At 54.4% G+C, this 22,541-nt stretch overlaps 2 protein-coding genes across 2 annotated transcripts in view; one reads left to right on the top strand and one right to left on the bottom strand.

Moving 5' to 3' along the window:
* RXRG (retinoid X receptor gamma) overlaps positions 1-22,541 on the top strand; it is a 143,877-nt gene that overhangs the window by 28,134 nt on the left and 93,202 nt on the right. The gene's annotated exons all lie outside the window — the stretch shown is intronic.
* On the bottom strand, positions 9,068-19,364 carry LRRC52 (leucine rich repeat containing 52). The gene is made up of 2 exons (XM_036343486.1): positions 18,743-19,364; positions 9,068-9,393 (listed from the first exon to the last, which is right to left on the bottom strand). The coding sequence occupies exons 1-2, from the start codon at positions 19,362-19,364 to the stop codon at positions 9,068-9,070; spliced, it is 948 nt and encodes a 315-aa protein (XP_036199379.1).

Raw genomic sequence — 22,541 nt, 5'->3', positions numbered from 1 at the left:
CCGTTTGAAATGAATAAAACTAAAAAAAAAAAAAGACCGTACCCTTTTATGTAATGATGTTTACTTTGAATTTCTATTAGTTCACACAAACACTCCATCCATGCTTTTGTTCTGGCCCTCCGGTCCAGTTTAAGAACCCATTGTGGCCCTCGAGTCAAAGTTTGCCCACCCCTGCCATAGATGCTAAAATCCTCAACAAAATATTAGCAAATTGCATCCAGCAATATATTAAAAAGATCATATACCATGATCATGTGGGATTTATTCCAGGGAAGCAAGGCTGGTACAATATTCACAAATCAATAAATGTGATACATCACATAAACAAATTGAATGACAAAAATCACATGATCACATCAATAGACACAGAAAAAGCATTCGACAAAATCCAACACCCATTTTTGATAAAAACTCTCAGCAAAGTGGGAATAGAGGGAGCATATCTTAACATGATAAAGGCCATATAAGACAAACCTACAGCCAACATCATACTCAATCAGCAAAAACTAAAACCATTTCCCCTAAGAACAGGAACAAGATGGGGATATCTGCTCTCATCATTCTTATTCAACATAGTACTGAAAGTCCTAGCCACAGCGATCAGACAAGAGAAATAAAAGGCATTCAAATTGGAAAGGAGGAAGTAAAACTCTCATTATTCGCACCTGACATGATATAGTACATAGAAAATCCTAAAGACTCCACCAAAAAACTTCTAGATTTAATAAAGAAATTTGGCAATGTAGCTGGATACATAAGTAACATCAGATATCAATGGCATTTTTTAAAAAATATATATTTTATTGATTTTTTACAGAGAGGAAGGGAGAGGGATAGAGAGCCAGAAACATCGATGAGAGAGAAACATCGATCAGCTGCCTCACGCACACTCCCTACTGGGGATGTGCCCTCAACCAAGGTACATGCCCTTGACCGTAATCGAACCCGGGACCCTTGAGTCTGCAGGCCGACGCTCCATCCACTGAGCCAAACCAGTTAGGGCTATCAATGACATTTTTATACACCAACAAGAGGCCTGGTGCATGGATTTGTGCACTGGTGGGGGCGTGGCCTGTTGGATCAGCCAGTTGTGGGAGCGCTGCTCAGCTGACCGGGATGAGGTGAGCGGCTGTGGACCCGCCCTCTGAGTGGCTGCTCCCCCTGTGGGAGAGCACTGACCACCAGGGGGCAGCTCCTGTGTTGAGTGTCTGCCCCCTGGTGGTCAGTGTGCATCATAGCGACTATTTGACCAGTCATTCTGGTCAGCCTGCCATTCGGTCGCTGGGCTTTTACTAGTATATATATAGATAATAAATTCTCAAAAGAGAAACTCAACAAACACTCCTATTTACCACTGCAACAACAACAACAAAAAATTAAGATACTTAGGAATACACTTAACCAAGGAGGTAAAAGACTTATACTTAGAAAACTATAGGACATTGAAAAGAGAGATAGAGGGAGACATAAATAAGTGGAAGAATATACCGTATTCATAGATTGGTAGAATTAACACCATTAAAATGGCCATACTACTCAAAGCATTCTACAGATTCAATGCAATCCCTATAAAAATACCAATGGCATATTTCACAGATCTAGAACAAACACTCTAGAAATTTATATGGAACCAAAAAATTCCCTGAATGGTTGCAGCAATCTTAAGAAAGAAGAAAAAAGTTGGAGGGATCACAATGCCAGATATCAAGTTATCCTACAAAGCCACTGTAATCAAAACAGCCTGGTACAGGCATAAGAACAGACATATAGATCAACGGAACAGAACAGAGATCCCAGAAATCCATTGTGCTCAATTAATACTTGACAAAGAAGGCAAGAGCATACAATGGAGTCAAGACAGTCTCTTCAATAAATGGCGTTGTGAAAATTAGACAGATACATGCAAAAAATGAAACTAGACCACCAACTTACACCATACACAGGAATAATCTTAAAGTGGATAAAAGACTTAAATGTAAGTCGTGAAACCATAAAAATCCTAGAAGAAACCATAGGCAGCAAAATCTCAGATATCTCTCGTAGCAATATGTTTGCAGATACATCTCCCAGGGCAAAGGAAACTGAGGAGAAAACAAATGGGACTACGTCAAAATAAAAAGCTTCTGCAGAGCAAAAGAAACCATCAGCAAAATGAAAAGGGAGCCCACTGCATGGGGGAACAAATTTGGCATCGATACATCTGATAAAGGGTCAATATCCAAAATACATAAGGAACTCAGACAACTTAACAAAGGAAGACAAACAATCCAAGTAAAAAAATGGGCAAAGGACCTAAACCCGTGGTCGGCAAACTGCGGCTCGCGAGCCACATGAGGCTCTTTGGCCCCTTGAGTGTGGCTCTTCCTAAGCCTTAGGAGTACCCTAATTAAGTTAATAACAATGTACCTACCTATATAGTTTAAGTTTAAAAAATTTGGCTCTCAAAAGAAATTTCAATCGTTGTACTGTTGATATTTGGCTCTGTTGACTAATGAGTTTGCCAACCACTGACCTAAACAGATGCTTCTCCAAAATGGCCAAGAGACATATGAAAAAATGCTCAAAGTCCCTGATCACCAGAGAGATGTAAATTAAAACAACAATGAGGTACCACTTCACTCCTGTCAGAATAGCTGTCATCAGCAAATCAACAAATGACAGGTGCTGGCGAGAATGTGGAGAAAAGGGAACCCTAGTTCACTGCTGGTGGGAATGCAGACTGATGCAGCCATTATGGAAAACAGTATGGAGTTTCCTCAAAACATTAAATATGGAACTGCCACTTGACCCAGTGGTCCCACTTCTAGGAATACATCCTAAGAAACCAGAAACACCCATCAGAAAGAATGTAAACACCCCTATATTCATAACAGCACAGTTTACAATAACTAAGATCTGGAAACAGCCCAAGTGCCCATCAGTAGATGAGTGGATAAAAAGCTGTGGTACATCTACACCAGGGAATACTATGCAGCTGTAAAAGAGAAGGATCTTTTTACCCTTTGGGACAGCATGGAGGGGCCTGGAGAGTATTATCCTAAGTGAAATAAGTCACAGAAAGACATGTGTCACATGATCTCACTCATATGTGGGATCTAATGAACAAAATAAACTGATGAACAAAATAGATCCAGAGACATGGAAGCAGGGAACAGAGTGCAGAATCTCAGAGGGAAGGCGGGGGAGGGTGGGTGGGTGGGAAGGGCTTAACCAAGGAACTTGTATGCGTATATGCACAACCCATGGACACAGACAACAGGGTGGTGAAGTCCTGGCGCAGGGGGCAGGGATGGGCTAGAAGAGGCCAATGGGGGGAAAGCAGGGGCATCTGTAATACAACAATAAAGATTCAAAAAGGATCCGATGCCTGGGCCAGCATCCGGGCCAGTTCTCTCCGAATCTGTGGGTGGCGCCTGGCGGGCTGTGTCTGTCCAGCTTCCAGGTGCCTTCCTGGGGCAGCCCAGGTCCAGATCGCTGCTCCTCTGAGGCAGGCTCCCAGCCCCTCCCCCGGGGAACTGGCTGTGGTTTGAATTCCTGTGTATTTAGCCTGTTTTTTTGGGGTGTCGACGGCAGTAATGTGTAGGAATCGGCTTTTAAAGGGGTCTGGATGTGTTAAGGGCCAAGCCATGCTCCAAAGAGAGAGTTTATTGTTCGAGGCTGCCCTGCAGTCGGCCAGGCTGTTCGGGACACCAGGTGTGCCCAGGAATAGAATTTTCCCTGCCCCAGGTCACTGGCGCCATCTCAGGGCTGACAGGCTCCCCGGGGACCTAAAGTATTTATAGCTCTTACAGTATTTCTGCAAGGTGAGCTTTGCTGCCAGGGACCTGACGTGGGGCCACTGAGAGTCAGGAGGTGAGGAGCTGGGCGTTGGGTGCTGGGCTTCGGGCTGCTGGGCGGATGCCTCCAGCAGGGAGGGGCAGGCGCCCTTCCCGGAGAAGGGGAGGGAGGGAGGGAAGCTGGGGGCACCTGCCCAGGCCTCCTCCTTCACCTTGTCTGCCAAATGCTGCAGAGGAGTCAGCGAAGACCCTTTAGGAACATATTTACTGAGGTGTAAGGTACATACTGTAGGCTTCATCTGTCTTAAGCGGACCAGCCAACGAGACTTAGTGGAGTTACAGGACTGTGCAACCTTTACCACAACCCAGTTTTCGACTATTTCCACCACCCCAGGGAGGTCCTTCCTGCCTGTTGCATCAGCCGCTGCTCCCAGCCCAGATCCAGGCAGCCACATACTGTCTGGATTACTGTCGCTTCATGACAAGTTTTACAATTAGTGAGTCTACGTTCTCCAACTTTGTTCTTACCTTTCTTTCTTTTTCTTGTTTTGTTAATCTTCACCTAAGAATATTTTTTCCATTGATTTTTAGAGAGAGTGGAAGGGAGGGAGGGAGAGAGAGAGAAATATCAATGTGAGAGAGGAACTTCGATTGGTTGTCTCCTGCACGCACCCAGACCGGGCGGGAGCGAACCTGCAGCCTCGTTACGTTCCCTTTACCGCCAGAGCTGACCACCAGCATCGCCTCCACGGCTGGCTGCTGCGGAGAACCGATAACCCTTTTATAGTCTTAATGGTCATAGACGATTTGTTTGGCCTTATTTTCTAACATGAGTGTTTAGACGGCCTCGGTCAAATCCACAGGCTTTGAATTTGAATCCTAGAAACGAACACCTGTTAGCAACAGAAAAAGGCCAATGGCAGAATCGTGCAAAACCAAATGTGGGAACATTAATTTTGTTCATTTCCTTAACACGGCATCGTTTCCTCTGGACAGAGAGGGAGACCCAGTTGGGAGAGAGAACACGAACCAGGGCGTCCGGAAGGCCTGGTTGCTGACCCTCTCGGTCATGCCAGGTCCGAGCCAGGGGAGGGGCGGCGGTAGCCTCGGAGACCTCGGTGTTCTTTCCCACACAACGGGACAGCAATCCCTTCCGAGCTTGGCGAGGCTGAGTGAGTGGGCAGGCATCAGCGACCGAGGCTGTGTTCTGCGGGGCCCGGCCCTCTCCTGCAGGCGGCCCATGCTGGAGGAAGCACGTACTCTCCCTGCGAGGTGTCCGCAGCCCTGGGTGACCTTGGGGTGACCTCAGCTGTGTAGGCGGAGCTGAGCGGAGGGTCCTTTCCACAGGCTACTCAGTCCTGCTGCCTGCAGCCCCTTGAACGCAGGCTCACCAGCTGCAGTTCTCACTGCCCCATCGATGGCACCTTAGCATCACTTCCCCTTGAGGCTCTTCTCTTATTGGACCTAATCTCCTTTACCTTCGTTCCCAATCACCCTTTGTTTAATGGGCTTTGAAGCGCATTTTATTTTTATTTATTTAATTAATTAATTTATTTATTTTGCCTGGCCCACAGGGCCCACATTTCACATTTTATTGCCCTTTTTCCACAATCACTGAATCCTGCTGGGCTGTGCCCAGGGCTCCAGAGGCAGGACCTGGAAGGTGAGGCTGCACAGCAAGCCATTCCCGCAGAGGGGCTGCCCCAGGGACCCCGTGAGGATGACCTAATGGCCATGGTCGGGAGAACCCGTCGAGAACTGAACCCTACACCCAGCACCCACTTAGGTGGCCCTCATGACTCCCATCCCCGTCTCCACACCGCCTCCAGGATGTTGCCCCCAAACAGGAGTGAAGCGTATTTTAAACATGTGTAAGCGGTGTGTGGGTGGCAAGCATTCGCTTCGTCAGCATCGGTGTGTGAGGCGCCTCTTGTGCGGCAGGCTTTGTCCTGGTGCGAGGGGCCCTCTCAGAGCTTACGTTGCATTCTGGCGGGAAGGTGGGGAGATGGCACTTCTTACCTTGCAGACCACTGTTCAGCTTATTACCTGTTACATTTGATTCTTGTCTGAGGTCACAATGGAGCAGGGTGAGGGAGGCCATGTGTATGTGTGTGCATGTGTGCATGTGCGTGTGTGCGTACACATGTGTGTGTGCTTATGTGTGTGTGCACACATGTGTGCAGCGGATTTTGAGGGCCTGTAATTCCAGGCAGAGGGAGCAGCCTGTGTGAAGGCTCTGCTAACAACAATGGGGTGGCCAGTGAGGCTGGGGCCCAGCGAGCCGTGGGGACCTGGCAGAAGATGATGTCAGCGAGGCAAAGGGAGCGTAGGGGAGAGGGGGCGCAGATCTCTAGGGCCTTGCGGGACATTGTCAGGGTTTGGCTTTTCCTGAGCGGTTTCCTGGCTCTGAGTGTCATAGCTGGTTCTCATTACCCTCCCTTTTCCCCACTCAGCGTTGTGCTTTGTGATCCATCCATGTTGCTAAGCATCCATCTAGGCAGTTGCTTGTAACAGTTCCCTTGCACTCTATAAATTTCACCCCCTTCCCAATCTCCGTCTCTACACGGACTACCGCGGTCGGTCCCCATGTGTGTTCCATTATGGATGCGTGTGATCACGTCTGTGGGCGATACACCCAGAGCTGGTGGGCTCACTGGGTGGCAGGGCAGGCTCTTGCTGGGTGTGACCTACGTCCCGCTAGACCGCTGTGCACGTCCCTCCCGCAGTGCCCTTCCCGTGACCCCACATCCCTGCCAACACGTGACACTGTCCAGCTGTCATTCGTTGCCAATCTCACAAGTAGAGGTGACATCTACTGCTTTGATTTGCGTTTCTCTGATTACTGAGGAGTGTGAGCACCTGCCTCTGTGCTTGTTGGTTTTGGAGGTTTCTTCTTGGATAAATTGCCCATTCATGTCCTGGGCCAGTTTTTCTATTGGGATTCTTGTATTTTTATTTTTGGTTTGCGGGAGTTTCTTGTATGTTCTGGAAAATTTCCATAGTTGATTTCAGAAGGTCAGGTTTGAGGTGGCCTTCCAGGTAATCAAGCCTAACCACCCCATTTTACGGTTGGGAAAACTGAGGCCCACGCAATGAAGTGATTTGGTGAGATCACACGCACAGAGGGAAGCTGAGGCTAGAAGTGGGTCCTTTCTCACCGTCTTGTGTGAAAGAAGTGGGGTCCCTCTCGTGAGGCAGGACTGAATGTAGGTGATGAGAGGCGCTGCCTCAGCATAGGGGCCGGACGTGGTCGCTGCCAGGAGGCCTCTGGCCCCTTGGGGACTCAGGCTCAGGGCACAGTGAACGCAGAACAGCAGCCAGTCGGGCAGCCCTCGCTGGGCACTGCCCTTCAGCTCAGGGTGGACACCCCCCAGGAAAGGGGGTTAAGGACACCTCTGGCCGGTGGCAACACCCTAGACCAGCCATCTTTTCCTTAAAAACCCACTCATTTTTATCAGCTATGCACGCACTTGAGTGAGAGGGTAGTAGTCCCACAGAGCTGGGGTGAGAAACGCCTGTCTCCCCTCCCCTGCGGCCTCTCCTCCCAGGACAGGGCACTGAGATCGGCTGGTTTTGTGCATCGCTGAAGGGCATGTTGCCTGTCCCCAGGTGGCTATTCTGCTTCAGGCACCACCTGTGGACGTCCCTGTGACAAGGAGGAGGTGCCCGTCACCCCTGCCTTCCGCACGCGCCCCTTCTCACTCCCCATGAACAGCTCAGGGGTTCCCTGCCTCAGCGACTGCTTTGCAGCCTGATGTCCGAGGCAGCATGTGGGCGCTGCCTTGGCTCCTGCCCACTGCTCCCACCTCCCCTTCCTGGTCACTCGTGGAATTGTGTCCACTGTCCGTCCGACGAAATGCTGACATTCATGCACTTCTCTCTGCTCCTACTGCCCCTGCACCGCCCCCCCCCCCCCCAGCACTGCAGTAAGGCTGGTCCCCTTGTTTCCTGCCCCCCCGACAGCCACAGTGAGCTTTAGAGCCCTCATAGGGCCTGCGATTCCCCGCCCGCCCCCCCCCCCCCCCCCCGAGCTCTCGGTGTGGGGTCTGCAGGGAAAGTGCAGGCTCCTGCCGTGGTGGGCAGGACACAGACTTGTCTTCCTGGTAGCCAGACTGCGTTTGCTGGCTGTAAGGTTGGGGCCGTGAGAAATGGGATGCAAGTGACACGTCATTTCCAGGCCCAGGCAGCTAAGAGCTGTGTGCCCGTGACACCCCACTTCTGCAGGGAACCCCAGGACTGTGGTCCAGGGGCTGGAGCTATGGGAGGGAGGAGGTGCCCTCCCCACACTGGACTCCACCCGTGAGAGGAAGTCTTCGTGGTGCTGAGCCAATGACACTGGGTTTATCTGCTACTGCACAGCCTGTCCTAGCCCTGAGTGACAGGTGCATCTGAGGCCCTGCAGGGTCCCGCCTCCCTTCCCTCTGACACAGTCTCCCTTCCTTCCCTTCGCCTGGACCCCACTCTCACGGCGCCAGCCCGAAGCTGCCCACAGCGCGCTGGGCCCTCTGCTAGCCCTTCAGGAACCACAGCCACTCTCGGCGCACAGAGCGCGGGTTTGGGGGGCAGGCAGCCTGGATCCCGCCCTGTGCTGCCTTCCTTCAGCTGTGCGATCCTGAGCTAGTCACTTAGCCTCTCTGAGCTCCGGGAGAACAAGCCTGGCAACCACCACCCGACCTGGCTGCTGAGGGCTGGCCCGGAGAACGTGTGTGCGCCTCCCTCCTCTGCTCTGTGCAAGGCTCACACGACAGCTGCTGGTTATGTCGCTAGACATCTCTGGGGTGGAGGGGGACGTGGGTTGGGGGGGCAGCTTCCTGTTGCTTTGCGGCTGCCTGGCCGGCCCCGGTCAGGTGCTGGACCTGCCCAGGCCTCACTGTCACTGTGAGCTCCTGGGAACGCCATGGGGCCACTGTGATCATCACGGGAGGGAGCGTGGAGGCGCCCGCGGGCGAATTTCTTAGTGTCAGCACTTGTCAGTGTCTGGTATTTTCTCCCCTTGATTCATTTTATGCTGGACCCCACTCCCCAATTGCTTACCCTCGGAGGGCTCATCTTTATCCTGTGTTCCCTGCCTCTCCCTCCACTGAGGGCAGACGTGCTCATTAAACACCAGCTGCTTGCTTTGGCGTGACTCCCCCAGTCCTGAGATGCTGCACCCGTGTTTCCAGACTTTTCTGCCATCAAAACTTTATTTTACTAATAGGCTCCAGCCTCTACGACAGCTCCACAGGAGTGGGGGCGGCGGGAGCGGGGTGGGGGGCTGGGAGTGCAGGCCTGAGAGTGGCCCCTGGCGCCTAGATCAGCTGAGGGAAGCCGTCCTGGCCCGAGTCCGACCTTCTCTGGAAAATGCGCCTGTTGACCTCCACGGGCTGCCCGTGCTCGTCCTCGTCCTCCGTGTCGCTCGACTTGCGCCGGGCGTTCTGGTAGACCACGGCACACACGCCCGTGAGCCAGGCGGCCACGGTGCCTGCTGAGAAGATGCAGAAGCCGATGAGCAGCAGGAAGATGTAGTCCCGCCGGTCCAGGTGGGTGATGCACATGTACCGCAGCGGGTTCCCCACCTGCGTGATGGGCCAGCCGGCCAGCTCTGCAGGCTCCATGCACGTGGCGTTCTGATCATCTGGAGGAGAAGCACAGCAGGACATGGTGAATGGCAGAACCCCCGGCGTCCCGAGGTCAAAGGGCACCTGGAGAGGCGGCCTGGAGCCTGGCTACTCAGGTGTGGGCTGGGGGCATCACCTGGGCCTCATGAGAACGCAGCATCTCAGGCCCAGCCCAGCCCTCCTGGGTCAGGGTCTGCAGCTTCCTGAGACCCCAGGGGCTCTGTGGCATGAAGTTGGAGAAGCGTGGAGCCCAGGACCGCCTCCTGCCCCAGATTAGCTTCCTTCGGGTCACCTCCGAAAATGGGCTTTGCTTTCAACAGTCCTCAGAGATCCAGACCCCACAACAGGAGCGGGAGGGTTTGGAAACTTAGCAAGATGGCCATGGAGCGTGGACACTCCACAGCCCAGCCCTGTGCTCGCCACCTCCCTCCCTCCCTCCCTCCCTCCCTCCCTCCCTCCCTCCCTCCCTCCCTCCCTCCCGGTGACCCAAGCTGTGTTTTTCTCTGCACTTGTGCCTGAGCCCAGCCAGGACCACAAAGGCCACCCCAGGCATCACACGCCACTTGTCCCAACCCTCAGGGACCAGATTCCCGGGAAGCCTCCTGTGGGTCCCTGTGCACTGCCTCCCCAGCCGGGAGGAACCAGTGGGGAGAGAGCCGTCCGGGGAAGCATCACTGGCTGGTCACATGGTCCACACGCATCTTCAGTCCTTTTTAGCAGCTGACTTAGTGGCCCAGCTCCTTCCCTGAGCACCTCCCCCATCAGCCCCGTGGACTTCAGAATAAAACAGGAAAAGAGGCTCTGCAGCCAGCGAGCCCAGGGTTCAAGTCCAGATTGTCACGCACGAATTTTGTACACATGGTGGGTGCCCGTTCTCCCCCCGAATCCCAGCCTCATCGTCGACTTGCAGAGAATGACACTCTTCTCAGAGTCCTGGGGAGGGTGAGCTGCGGGGAGGGGGGTGGAGGTGGGGGTGGGGGGTCAAGCTGCTGAATGCACTGCAGCATCACACCACGGGGCTTACACTCAGCGTGGGGCCGGGGCTGGAATTAGCAAAGCTCCAAGCCGAGCAGCGAAGATTGACCAAGTTCTGACGACATGCTAAGCGATGCCCAAGTGCTCTCCCATGGAATTCTTAGAACCACCTGCACGCGGAACGGAATCCTCCTCCTTCACCCAGAAGGAAGCAGACTCAGAGCTGGTGCGCATCTGGAAGGTTCTAGATACCCCAGGATCCAGGCAGCATGGAAGAGGAGAATGTCTCACTGAGCCATTGCAGCGTGTTCTGCAGAAGTGGGAGCCTCAGAGCTGGTGCGGAGAGCAGCTCCCCCTAAACTCAGGGTGGGACTCCAGACCCTGTAGGGCGTGGAGCTCCTCGCTCAGGAAGTGAGGGGAATCGGGTTTGTGTTAGACTGAGAAGCAGGAGAAGGAGAGAAGGGAGCCATGACTGGAGCTGACAGGGACCCGGCAGCGGGCGGGGTGGCAGGAGAGCGCGGCCAGGCCGAGGCTAGGTCCTGTCCGAGCTGGATGCTGCCCCTGCACGTGACCGCTGGGACCCTGCACCTCCAGGGACACTGTGTCACCTCCAGGAGGGCCCCCGGGGTGTGTGGGGAGGGCTCCTCTGGGAGGGGATGCCGGCAATGTGTCTGTGACAGAGGGGAGGAGAGGAAGGAAGGGAGCCCCTCTCTAGTCTGAGTGTGGACACCTGGGGCACCCTCCCCAAGGTGACTGGCGGAAGAGGGAAGGGGCGGGTCCTGGGCCTCCCTCCAGTTGCCATCAGGGGCAGAGACACAGTGCTCCACACCTCATGGTCAGCCTGGTCGGTCGGGGTGCTGGGAGGCCCGGGGTGTGGTGGGCGAGGCGGGCGAGGCTCCTCGGGAATTCAGGCAGGAGGGGGCTCTGTTACCTGCCTGGGAACATGCAGACACAACATGGAACATGCAGACACAAATGGGAACATGCAGACACAACATGGGAACATGCAGACACAACATGGAACATGCAGACACAACATGGAACATGCAGACACAAATGGGAACATGCAGACACAACATGGAACATGCAGACACAAATGGGAACATGCAGACATAAATGGGAACATGCAGACACAACATGGGAACTTGCAAACACAAATGGGAACATGCAGGCACAAATGGGAACATGCAGACACAACATGGAACATGCAGACACAAATGGGAACATGCAGACACAACATGGGAACATGCAGACACAAATGGGAACATGCAGACACAACATGGGAACATGCAGACACAAATGGGAACATGCAGACACAACATGGAACATGCAGAGATGTGCCTGAGAAGGAAACATGGGATTCGAGGGTCTGGGTATGTCTTTGGTGGTGGAGGGGGGAGGTTTATCGAATTCCATTTTTAAAAAGAGTTGGCTTTCAAATTGGGGCTCGGGCTGCAGAGAGGAGACTAAACATGAAACACTCATTTCCCCACTTGGAGCGCCACCTTGAAAGGAGCCCTTAGGCAGCCATTTCCCTGCGTGTTGGGCTGCTCTTAGTGAGGGTGTGGGGGCCCTGGGGAGGGCGCCTGGGTTTTTCTACCCACTTTCTCTCCCCGCTTCCCTGTCCCTGGGTGGTGCCAGCTGCCCCCCTGCAGGCCCCTGTGCCCACTTTCCCCAGGTTCCCGGCAGTGGTCCCTTTGCACACGCCTGGGATTTCCCTGCCGCAAGCACAGCTGTGCCCAGGGCTCTGGCTCAGAGTCTCCTCCTCCCCTGTGGCCTCGGGTCACCGCCGGCACCTGGCCCGGCCCTGAGCCCGGAGCACCTGCCCTTTCCGCCTTCCCACCGACTTCTCAGCACTCCCGGCTCCTGCCCCCTCCGTGCCTCCTGCCCCCTCCGTGCCTCCTGCCCCCTCCGTGCCTCCTGCCCCCTCAGGGCCTCCTGCTCCCCTCAGGGCCTCCTGCCCCCCAGGGCCTCCTGCCCCCTCAGGGCCTCCTGCCCCCCCAGGGCCTCCTGCCCCCCCAGGGCCTCCTGCCCCCTCCGTGCCTCCTGCCCCCTCTGTGCCTCCTGCCCCCTCCGTGCCTCCTGCCCCCCCAGGGCCTCCTGCCCCCTCTGTGCCTCCTACCCCCTCAGGACCTTCTGCCCCCTCTGTGCCTCCTACCCCCTCAGGACCTTCTGCCCCGCCATTGCTCTCGCCCACCCAGAGTTGCCTTACACCTTTCCTTCCGCATCCAGCGCCTGCCCCCAAGTTTATGATCAGTTCCTCTCTGTCCTCTAAGGTCCAGGGTAAATGCACCCACCTCAGGAGCCTTTCCCCAACTCACCCCGTCGCTCAGGGGACACACTGTCCCCAGCGCGGCCCTCCTGCGGCATTTCTTCCTGTCACGCCGATCGCCCGTCACGTGTGGTCATTCACCAGGAAAGGGTGCATTGTTCCCTACCCCACAAGCCGACTTCAGCTCCTGTAACCCGTGTCTGATCATTATCCTTCCTGTTAATAGGAACTGCCATTCATTGAGAGAAGTAGTTGATTTTTAAATACTTGGGGGATTCGATAGTAATATTTTTATTATTGAGTTCTAGTTTAATTCTACTGCGGTCAGAGACATACTCTCTATGATTTCAAGCCTTTGGAATTGATTGATAATTTGCTTTATGGCAGAGGATAAAGTCAGTTTCAGTGCATTTGGCATGTGTCCTGAAAACATGTTCTGTCTTTATTAGGTACATTGTTGCACGGATGTCAATTGGGTTGTGGTTTTATAAAGCTCTTCTATATTGTCATCAACTTTTGATCTTTTCTGACTTTTATGGACTTTATTGGCTTTTCAGAACTGTCGTCTCTGAGCTGCTATTCGTCGATTAGCTGTGCATTCGTTATTGAGAGAAGTGCGGTCATCGAACCTGTGAAGCAGGAGGTTGTGGTTTGATTCTGGTCAGGGGACATGCCCGGGTTGTGGGCTCGATTCCCACTGGGCATGTGCAGGAAGCAGTCAATCAATGAGTCTCATCATCGATGTCTTGCTCTCTCTCTCTCCCTCTCCCTTCCTCTCTAAAATCAGTAAAAAATATTAAAAAATAATAAAGTCACCAGTTAAGTGTGCATTTGTCGACTTCTCCCTATGGTTCTGTCTCGTTTAGCTTCACGAATTTTCAAACTAAGTTATTAGATGCAGGAAGTTACACCTGACATCTCTTCCTGGACAGTTACCCTTTCTCACTGAACTTTTCCTCATCATCTCAAGTTCTTGCCTTACGGTCTCCTTTGTTTGGTGACATTAGAGGGCCGTATGGAATCTCCTCGGCCAGGCTCCCCCTTGTGTGTCCTTTCCCACCCCTTTACATCCAATCTTCCCACGTTCCTACATTTAAGGTATAGTTTTGTGAGCAGCATGGAGCTGGATTTTGCTTTTCACCCAGTCTAGCGAGCCATGCATTTGAATCAGCCCATTAGCATTTCTGTTTGTTTCTGTTCACCCTACTTATTTGCGACCCTTTCCCTCCACTTTGCTGCTTTCTGTTGTGTCATGTCATTTCCTTTTCTTTAATTACCCATCCTTCCCCTCATCTGGTGTGATGGCGTAGAGGCTATAGAGCCATCTGCTGGCCTGGAGTGCCTGAGGTGTAGTTAGTTTTACAAACTAACCCCTGTCACCCCACGGGTAGCTGTAATTATTCCCAGGCTACAGAGTGAAGACATCGTTTGTAAAGTATCCCCTCTCTGTCTCGCCTGACCTCCTTGCCTCTGACCAAGAGCTACCAGGCAGCGTGTGCACACGTGCACTGCACGACTCCGGGCCTCGTTCACGGCACACAGCTGACCGGCCCCATGCAGTCCCTCGCTCCGCCCCATTCCACGGGCCAGGGCATTCGCCCCAGTTACAGCTCCCAGGTGTAATTACAGGCGTCATTAATGTTTAAATTCTTCCTGCAAATAGTTCCTAAGGAGACATAACCCACCCCTTGTTTACATCCACATGTAGCACACTGCTCACAGGTGGGAGCCATGTGCCAGAATCCGATGCCGGGAAGCAAGAGTTTCTGGGCCCAGAGCCACAGCTGCTTGTGCAGGCGCCCAGGGAGCCTGAACCCCATGGATCCCAGAGGAACTGCTTCTTCCCTGGTCTGCAGAAGGGTCCGTGGCTCAGCATACATTGCATGCTCCCCAGAAAGTCACCACAGCCCTTCGTGGCTGGTCCCCTGGCCCTTCCCAGCTGCTCCCACATGCTGCTGGGCCACCTCTGGCACGGGGAGCTCTTCCCCCAGAGGGAGCCGAGGAGGCCGATGGCTGCTTTGGCTCACCGTCCGCTGCTGCCCTGCAGGCCTGAGTACATGGGAACCCGAGGGGCCGTGCCTGGAGGCCTGGCCTTCCTGAGCTCCCAGGAACCTAGGTCACCTGCTCAGGGATCCCACCGGGACTGAGTCCGGGGGAATCACCAGGACCCTTCCGGAACCGCACTGCCCCCCATCGCTTCTTGGATTTTCTGGATGGCGCAGGGTCATCGACTCAGCTGTGGCCCCGGCTGACAGCTGGAGGGAGCAGGCCAGGTGCCAGTGAGAAGGTGGGGGCCATGCTGGCGGAGCACTCGCCAGCCAGGAATGCCTGCTCCCGGCTCCCCGGCTCCCCGGCTCCCCGGCTCCCCGCCAGTCCGCCCACTGCAATCCCCGATGGAGGAGTTTGTCAGCGGAGAGTGCGGGGACCTGAATTCATTCTGGAAATCTACGTTTTGGCAAGTCATGGGTGACTTTCTACTTTCTGGGTTGAAATGTGGCCATTGTCCAACAACAGCAGCTTTGAATGCAGGACTAAGATGTTCTCTGCTCAGACGCCCTCAAATGACTTGGACCCAAAGCAGCCAGGGCCCGAGCCATCTGCCCCCTGCAGACGTCCCAGGGGGCTCCGCCTGGCCTCTTGGCACTGCTGCCCAGACCTCACCCCAGCAGGACTGCCCAGGACCATGACTGAGAGCCAACACAGGGCCCCTGTCCTGAAACTGTCCCCTCCTGCCCCTGGTACCTGCCCCTTCTGCGTTTTCACTGTTTCTGACTGTCCCCTGTCACATCGCAAATGCCCATGAGGCAGGTGTTTCGGAACATCATCAACCACTAACATCGCAGCGCAGGTCATGTTGGAGCAGCCGCCGAGGGTCTGGAACACAGGCCATGGTCACAGGGTCCTCAGAACGTGGCCGAGGCGCACCCGTGCCCCCAGCTCTCTGGTCAGACTCTCTGGACTTGGGGTTCGTGGCTTGTTAGAGCTTGAGAACCGCTGGTTAAGCAGGCCAGGCCTGGGAGGAAAGTCGGGCGCCTGTGGGTGGGGGTTGGAGGCGTTGTCCTGGTCAAGTAGAGGCAGGAAGACAGGAGTTCCCCCGGGAGGGCAGACTTAGAGGCTGCCTGCTTTGCAATCATACCCCTTAACTGTGTGACCAGGGCCTCATCTCTACGGACACCCCCCCTCGGCACTGCCCCACCGAGGCACAGCTGGGACCCTGTCTGCTGACCACGAGCTCCCCCTCACTTCCTCCAAGGGCATCTTCTCTCTGTTTTGGTCCTTGGGCTGCCAGTCAGAAGGGGCCTTAGCGAGTGTCTCACCCGGCTCCGCTACCCCGAGCACAGAGGGACTTGGAGACTCAGAGCGGCCTCGCCCTGAGCCACCCGGGCAGCGCGGGCACCAGGACGTGCTCTGGCTCTGCTTTCTCTCACTGTGTCCCTAGACTGTCTCATTAAAGACAGGAATTACCCCTCGTCCTCTGTGATAAAGGACCCCAGCAGCTTGGTCACGTAGTGAACACACATCCAGAGCGTGAGCCGAGTGGACTGTGGGCTGCCCCATGGCAGGGGGGGAGTGTTGAACTTGGATGTGGGAGAGCTCCATGCTGTGAGGAGCTGGAGCCTTTTTAAAAAAAATATATATTTTATTGATTTTTTTACAGGGAGGAAGGGAGAGGGATAGAGAGTTAGAAAAATGGATCAGCTGCCTCCTGCACACCCCCTACTGGGGATGTGCCCGCAACCAAGTTACATGCCCTTGACCGGAATCGAACCCGGGACCCTTCAGTCCTCAGGCCGACGCTCTATCCACTGAGCCAAACTGGTCAGGGCGAGGAGCTGGGTTCTTAAGCAGCCTGTATTCAAAGGTGGCCTGATCAATGCGGTAGCCACTAGCCATCCCCGTGGCCGTTTAGATGAATTGAAATGAAGTAAAATGGGAAATTCAGTTCCTCAGTTGCACTGGCCATATTTCAAGAGTGCAGGGGCCCCACATGGCCCTGGACTGGACAGTTCGGATCTAGATGGTCTCCACCGGGCAGCGCTGGACCGGACCTTGGGGCGGCAGGGCAGGGGATGCAGAGGCCGGGTCCTTCAACCCAGGAGCGTAGCGTCACGTGTGCTTCTGAGAGCATCCCCAGGGGCTCCGACCGTCCCGCGAGGGAGCGCTGTCCGTCAGTCAGAGCTCAGTGGCCCTCCCACCTTCCAGTGGCAGCAGCGACTGGAACATTAGAGTCCGGCAGGAGCTGTCCTCTTTGCTGGCCTCGGTGGGTCTGTTCTACCTGCGAGAGCGCCCGGCAGCCGGCACACGACCGCGCACCCCCACTCTTGGGGTGTGCGGGCTCTGGAGTGAGTCCTGAACTCCGAGAACTGCTGGTTGTCAGTGCATCTGGCAACTAACTCATCGGAGGGTTTCTCTAGGTAAGACCTTTGGTAATAGCATCAAAGTTTCGATATTCCTACTCAGTGAGTTATCCTGAAGTCTGAAGAGTGGAGCACCCTCCACAGCCGCTCTGGGGGCGAGTTTAGCCGACAGGTGACCTGGGAAAGACTCATGGTTGCCCTGCCTGGCGCCTTTTGTTTTAGGGCCTCTCCATTCTTCCCTGGACCCCGACTTCCTTCAAGGTTCCAGGGTAAGCTCTCCCAGGAATTCCCTCCTCCCTCTCAGAGAGCTAATAAAGGGTTAGGGGCACTTGTATCATCTGGGCGAGAAGTTCATGCAGTTTTGTAGGGTCCTCTTCTAGGTCAGGGCACTTTGGGGACTCAGAGGGTGAATCTGAAATGGCTAATTTCAGCCCCCTGGGAGCAGGGGAGGGGAGATCCTGGGGCAAAGGTATTGCTTGGTTCTCTCCACATCCCCAGATTCTTTCTCCCCACAGTGGGGCTGCCCTCCTTGCCCTCGTCCATAGAAAGCCACCTGCGTGTCCACACCTGTTTCTGGAGGTGGGGCTTGTCTTTAGGTGACGATTCAGTTCCAGACTCAGCAACAGCCACCTGGCTCTGCTGGCCACGCCCCAGTCCCATGGCCCAGGCTGAGGCCAAGCCTTGATCTGGGCTTAGGTTTTGTTCTCAGGGTCGGAACTCCTGTGTCCATAACTTGCCCAATAGCCCAGCTCAGTCCTAGGTAGGTTGGGCTGGAAGATGAGGGAGGAGGCACCGGGGAGCCCAGGGGCCATGGCAGGAGGGTGGGGACAGTGGATAGAAATCTACCAGATGAGACATTGACATCTCCCTGCTGGGATGGTGGCACGCGTGGCCCATTCTCCCAATTCAGGCCGTCCCCGTCTGCCTTACGAGGGGAGCACCTTGAAGACAAAGGTGCTGTCTTATCAAAGTCTGTCCCCGGCCTTGCCCTCCCGTCTCTCCCTGTCCAGGTGCTCACGTGCCCCCGCCTTGCCTATCAAACTTCCCCCTCTATACATCGTACTATGGATTTTCTACTGCCTGTGAGTGACTGAGGGCACTTAGGTCCCGAAACAGCGGGCCACTGAGCCTAAATAGTCCCCGTGGAATACAGTGGTCCTGTATTACTTCGCCCTACTGGTCCTTTATCATTTCCACACACACTGTTTCATGGTGTCACGACACCTCTGTATGTTTGGTAACATTATTGTCCCCACTTTATGGATCAGGAAACTGAGGCTCAGAGAAATTGAGTTTCCCAAGGGCAGCTAATGGGCACGTGCTGAGTTTGGGGCTAGAACTCAGCTCTTTGAATTCCTTATTGCCTCTCCAGTCAACTCAAGGATGGCCCTGCACAGCAGTAAGAATGCTTCCAGTCAGCTTCACCCTGATGGCCCTCCCATCCTGGCCGGCTCTTTTTCTATTTCATCATTATTATTTTAAAATTTTTTTTATTGATTTTAGAGAGAGGGAGTGAGAGAGATAGAGACATCGATGAGAGAGAAATATCCATCAGCTGCCTCTTGCACGCCCCCTACTGGGGATCCATCCCGCAACCCGGGCATGTGCCCTGACCGGGGATCGAACCTGTGATCTGGTGCATGGGATGACACTCAACCACTGAGCCACACCGGCCAGGCCTGGACATCTTATGACTTCCCTTTTCTGGAACCCATGGGTCCGACGCCAGCACATCCTCCCCCACACCCAGCACGTCCTCACCTGGGTGGTTCAGATGGGTCACGATTAAGTAGATGGTGAAGTCCAGGAAGGAGCAGTTGCACTTCCAGGGGTTCCCGCTCAGGTACAGGGTCTGCAGGGTGAGGAGGTTTTGGAAGGCACTGTGGTCCAAGGTCTGCAAGCCGGTGTTCCTGAGGTCCAGGTGCCTCAGAGAGCTGGTGTTGGCAAAGGTGTACTTATTCAGAGCGAGCAGGTGGGGGTTGTTGGAGATGTTCAGCTGCACCAGGTTGCTGAGCATGGAGAAGCTGTACGGGGAGACCCAGCTCAGGTTGTTGGAGCTGAGATCCAGGTAGAGGAGCCTGAAGACCCCGATGAAGGTGTAATCCATCACCTCGCTGATCAGGTTGTCCCGACAGTCCAAGTAGACGAGGTCGCTGAGGAGGCCTAGGTTCATGGCCGGCAAGTAGGTGATGCTGTTGTTGTTCAGGAAGAGCCGCCGGGTGCTCAGGGGGATGTCAGGGGGGTACTCCTTTAACTGGGTCCCCGAGCAGATCACCTCCTGGGCTTGACACTGACAACTAGGTGGACACTTGGACCCCGACACCAGTCCCATTCCAAAGGAAAAGAGTAACCACCTGGGCCCAGGGCCTGAAGCAGGGGACATAGTAGGAAGCCACGCGTGACTGCTCTCTCCTTCCACCTTCTGGGACAGGCCGGCTGTCCCTCCGAAGGCTGCGGAGGGGCGGGCGGGGGAGGGGCGCCGGAAAGAACTAGCAGTCTAGCTTTGTGCGAAGCGATTTTCCATTACAGGAGAAGCGAACAGAAGCTGAAACGCGAGGCCAGCCCTGCGCTTCCCCGCCCGCCCAGCCAGGTGGCTGGCTCCCAGGCTGCTCCTGGAAGCCTGCCCGCAGGGCTCTGAAAGCTCTCACCCTGGCCCTGTGTCTGCCAGTGAAGGGGAGCCAGGGGGCAGCCACATGACAATGGGGTGGCCAGTTGACCCCTTTGTGATGTCAGCAGGCTCAGGGGACTGCCTGGCTGAGGAGCAGGCCCTGCCTCTCCTGGGGGTGTGGGGGTGTTTGTGTGTAAGGGGCTGTCCCTGGGGGTGCGGGGCTGCAGTGTGTGTGTGGTCAGGTTACACTGGGCCCCTAACCCACGGGCCGGGGAGGGAACAGGGAGATCTCCCGTCCAATTCCCTTCCTTCCTGAGGCGCCTGAAGTGACTTGGGTTCCTCCTCAGAGGGGCTTTCCCTTGGGTCTTGAGAGAGAGAGTGCCGTGTTTTGGGTGTTGTCAGAGAAGACGGGGTGGGGGAGCCTCCTCTGAAACGAGCCAGGGTGCCCTCTGACTGCTCTCCGGTTTGCACAGCGCCGCCTGCATTTGCAACATATGGGCGCGCTGGTGTTTTTAAAACCATTTGAACAAGTATGAGCTACTCCCCTTAACACAAAACCCAAATGTATTTTAAAAATCTGAGTGTGTTGATATGAACCATCTCTTAGCGTTTGTATTCTCCTAAGACTTTTAAAATCGTGAGTGTGTCTAGCGCGAGTTTATACTCACTACCTACCTGCTGGGTCTTTGGGACGGATGGAGGGGAGAGCCTCTTAAGGTTAGAATGTGTCATCCACTTAAGAAAATAGGATTTCATTCTTTAAAACATTCAAATCGAACGTAGCTCTGATTATTAATAAAGTAATGAAGGCTATATTTAGCTCAGCAGTGCCTGGCCCCTGGTGGGTCATGAATATTTATTGAGCGGCGGATGCGTGAACGTCTCCGGTGGTTGGTCCTGTCTCCTGCTTCGGTGCCAGGAGAGCCATGAATAAGCCCCGGTGGACAGCGGCCGTGGCCGACGCCTGATTGTTTACTTACTCAGCATTCCTCAGTGGCAGCCGCGAATTAAGATGATGACTTGGGAGTGTTTACCAAATTGAAAGTGACCTTATTTAAGTAGAAAATGCAAACACTTAAAATAATGACCCAGATGATCATTGTACTAATTGAAGCAGGGTCCGATTGATTGGGGCTCACCCGCTCCCTATAATTAAAAACAAGCTCCTCGCTGGATCTCACATGATTGCCCAGGAGAGAACCTGGCGCAGGACGGCCGTGGCGCAGTTAATGCCCAGGCCCTGGTTTCCCGTGGGCCCGGGGCTGGGGCTGTGGTTAGGCGGCGGGCTGCAGGGATGCTTTCCTCAGCATAGGCTGTCTCCTTTTTTAAAAAGTTGAAGTTGTTGGGGTGCCATTGGTTAATGAAATTATATAGGTTTCAGGGGTACAGTTCTATAAACATCATCTGTATATTGTGTTTGTTCACCACCCCAAGTCCAGTCTCCTCCCACACCCCTGGCTGGCTAGGAGGGTTCACTTGCTGTTTTGTTGGCTCCCTTGGTTGTGTCTCCTTCTCATGAGAGCTGAGCGCGGCCGGACCTGCCGAGGCGCTGAGATCTCACTGACTCCACCTCTTCTTTCACGCCCTCTTCCTCTTTCCGCCTCTTCCTTTCTTCAGGGGGCCTGTGTCTCCAGGTCACCCCATTTAATTCCCAGCCCGAGACAGTAGCCCTGGGCTCAGGCTTACCTGTCTGGCCCTATGATTACAAGAGCTTCCGCTTAGCAAGGCCTCGGGTAAGGAAAGCACGCCTGCGGTAACTGAGCACACCAGCAGCTGTGGGCCGTCCCGAGGACCGTCTGAACCAGGGGTGGGCAAACTTTTTGACTTGAGGGCCACAATGGGTTCTTAAACTGGACCGGAGGTCCGGAACAAAAGCATGGATGGAGTGTTTGTGTGAACTAATATAAATTCAAAGTAAACATCCTTACATAAAAGGGTACGGTCTTTTTTTTTTTTTTTTAGTTTTATTCATTTCAAACGGGCTGGATCTGCCCCGTGGGCCGTAGTTTGCCCACGGCTGGTCTGAACCAATGGCTGCCCTCAGCCGTCCTGTCGCTGGAGCGGCTGTGCGTTTGGTCCTGAAGTCTGAACACCTGGGGTAGTCTCAGCTTTGCCCTTTAGACCAGATCTTGCCAATGTTTCTCATTTTGAAATTTACCTTTCTTTCTTTTTTTAAATCCTCACCGAGGATATTTTTCCATTGATTTTTAGGGAGAGTGGAAGAGAGAGGTAAAGACAGAGAGAAACATTGATGTGAGAGAAACACATCGATTGGTTGCCTCCTGCAAGCAGCCGACCGGGGTCTGGGCCGGGGAAAAGCCTGCAACCAAGGCATGTGCCCTTGACCAGAATCGAACCCAGGACTCTTCAGTCTGCAGGCCTGGCTCTATCCACTGAGCCACACTGGCTAGGGCTCATTTTGATTCTGAGTAAATATTTGTTACCCAGAGGATGGGTGGACCAGTCAGGGGAGAGTAGAGAACATGGCAGAATCTCAGACTCCCTAAGATCTTTCTTCAAGGAACATCTTAGAAGACATATTTCAGGGATCTGGCCTTGGGAGTTTCGGACTGGGCTCCTTGCCCTTGTTCAGTTGCTGAGCAGCTCTGGCCTTTATTTTTCTCATCTCTTATCCAGGGAGCAGACTGGCTAACCCCCGACTCTCCTAGGACTTCCACATTCCTGCTTGTGGCAAAGGTTTCCGGGCCCACCCATCCCGCTCCGCACAGCATCATGGCCCGCCTGTCAGGCGGCTGCAGACGGAACTTGTCCCCCCAGCCAGCACTTCTGCAGCATCAGCCACAGCTGGGCTGCCCTTGGTGTGGGCGGCTGTTTAGGTGCGGTCAGCCCTAGGCGGTCATGTGACCGTCCTGCTGCCAGCACGGTGGGTGTCGCATGAGTGTGTGGAAGTCCCTGGATCAGGACAGTCTCTACCTGAGTCCGCCTTGGGCA

This window comes from Myotis myotis, unplaced genomic scaffold (genome assembly GCF_014108235.1).
Source record: "Myotis myotis isolate mMyoMyo1 unplaced genomic scaffold, mMyoMyo1.p scaffold_m19_p_18, whole genome shotgun sequence".
In the NCBI taxonomy this organism is placed as follows: domain Eukaryota; kingdom Metazoa; phylum Chordata; class Mammalia; order Chiroptera; family Vespertilionidae; genus Myotis; species Myotis myotis.
The sequence above is the reverse complement of the archived record's forward strand: the minus strand, read 5'-3'. Positions and strand labels throughout refer to the sequence as shown.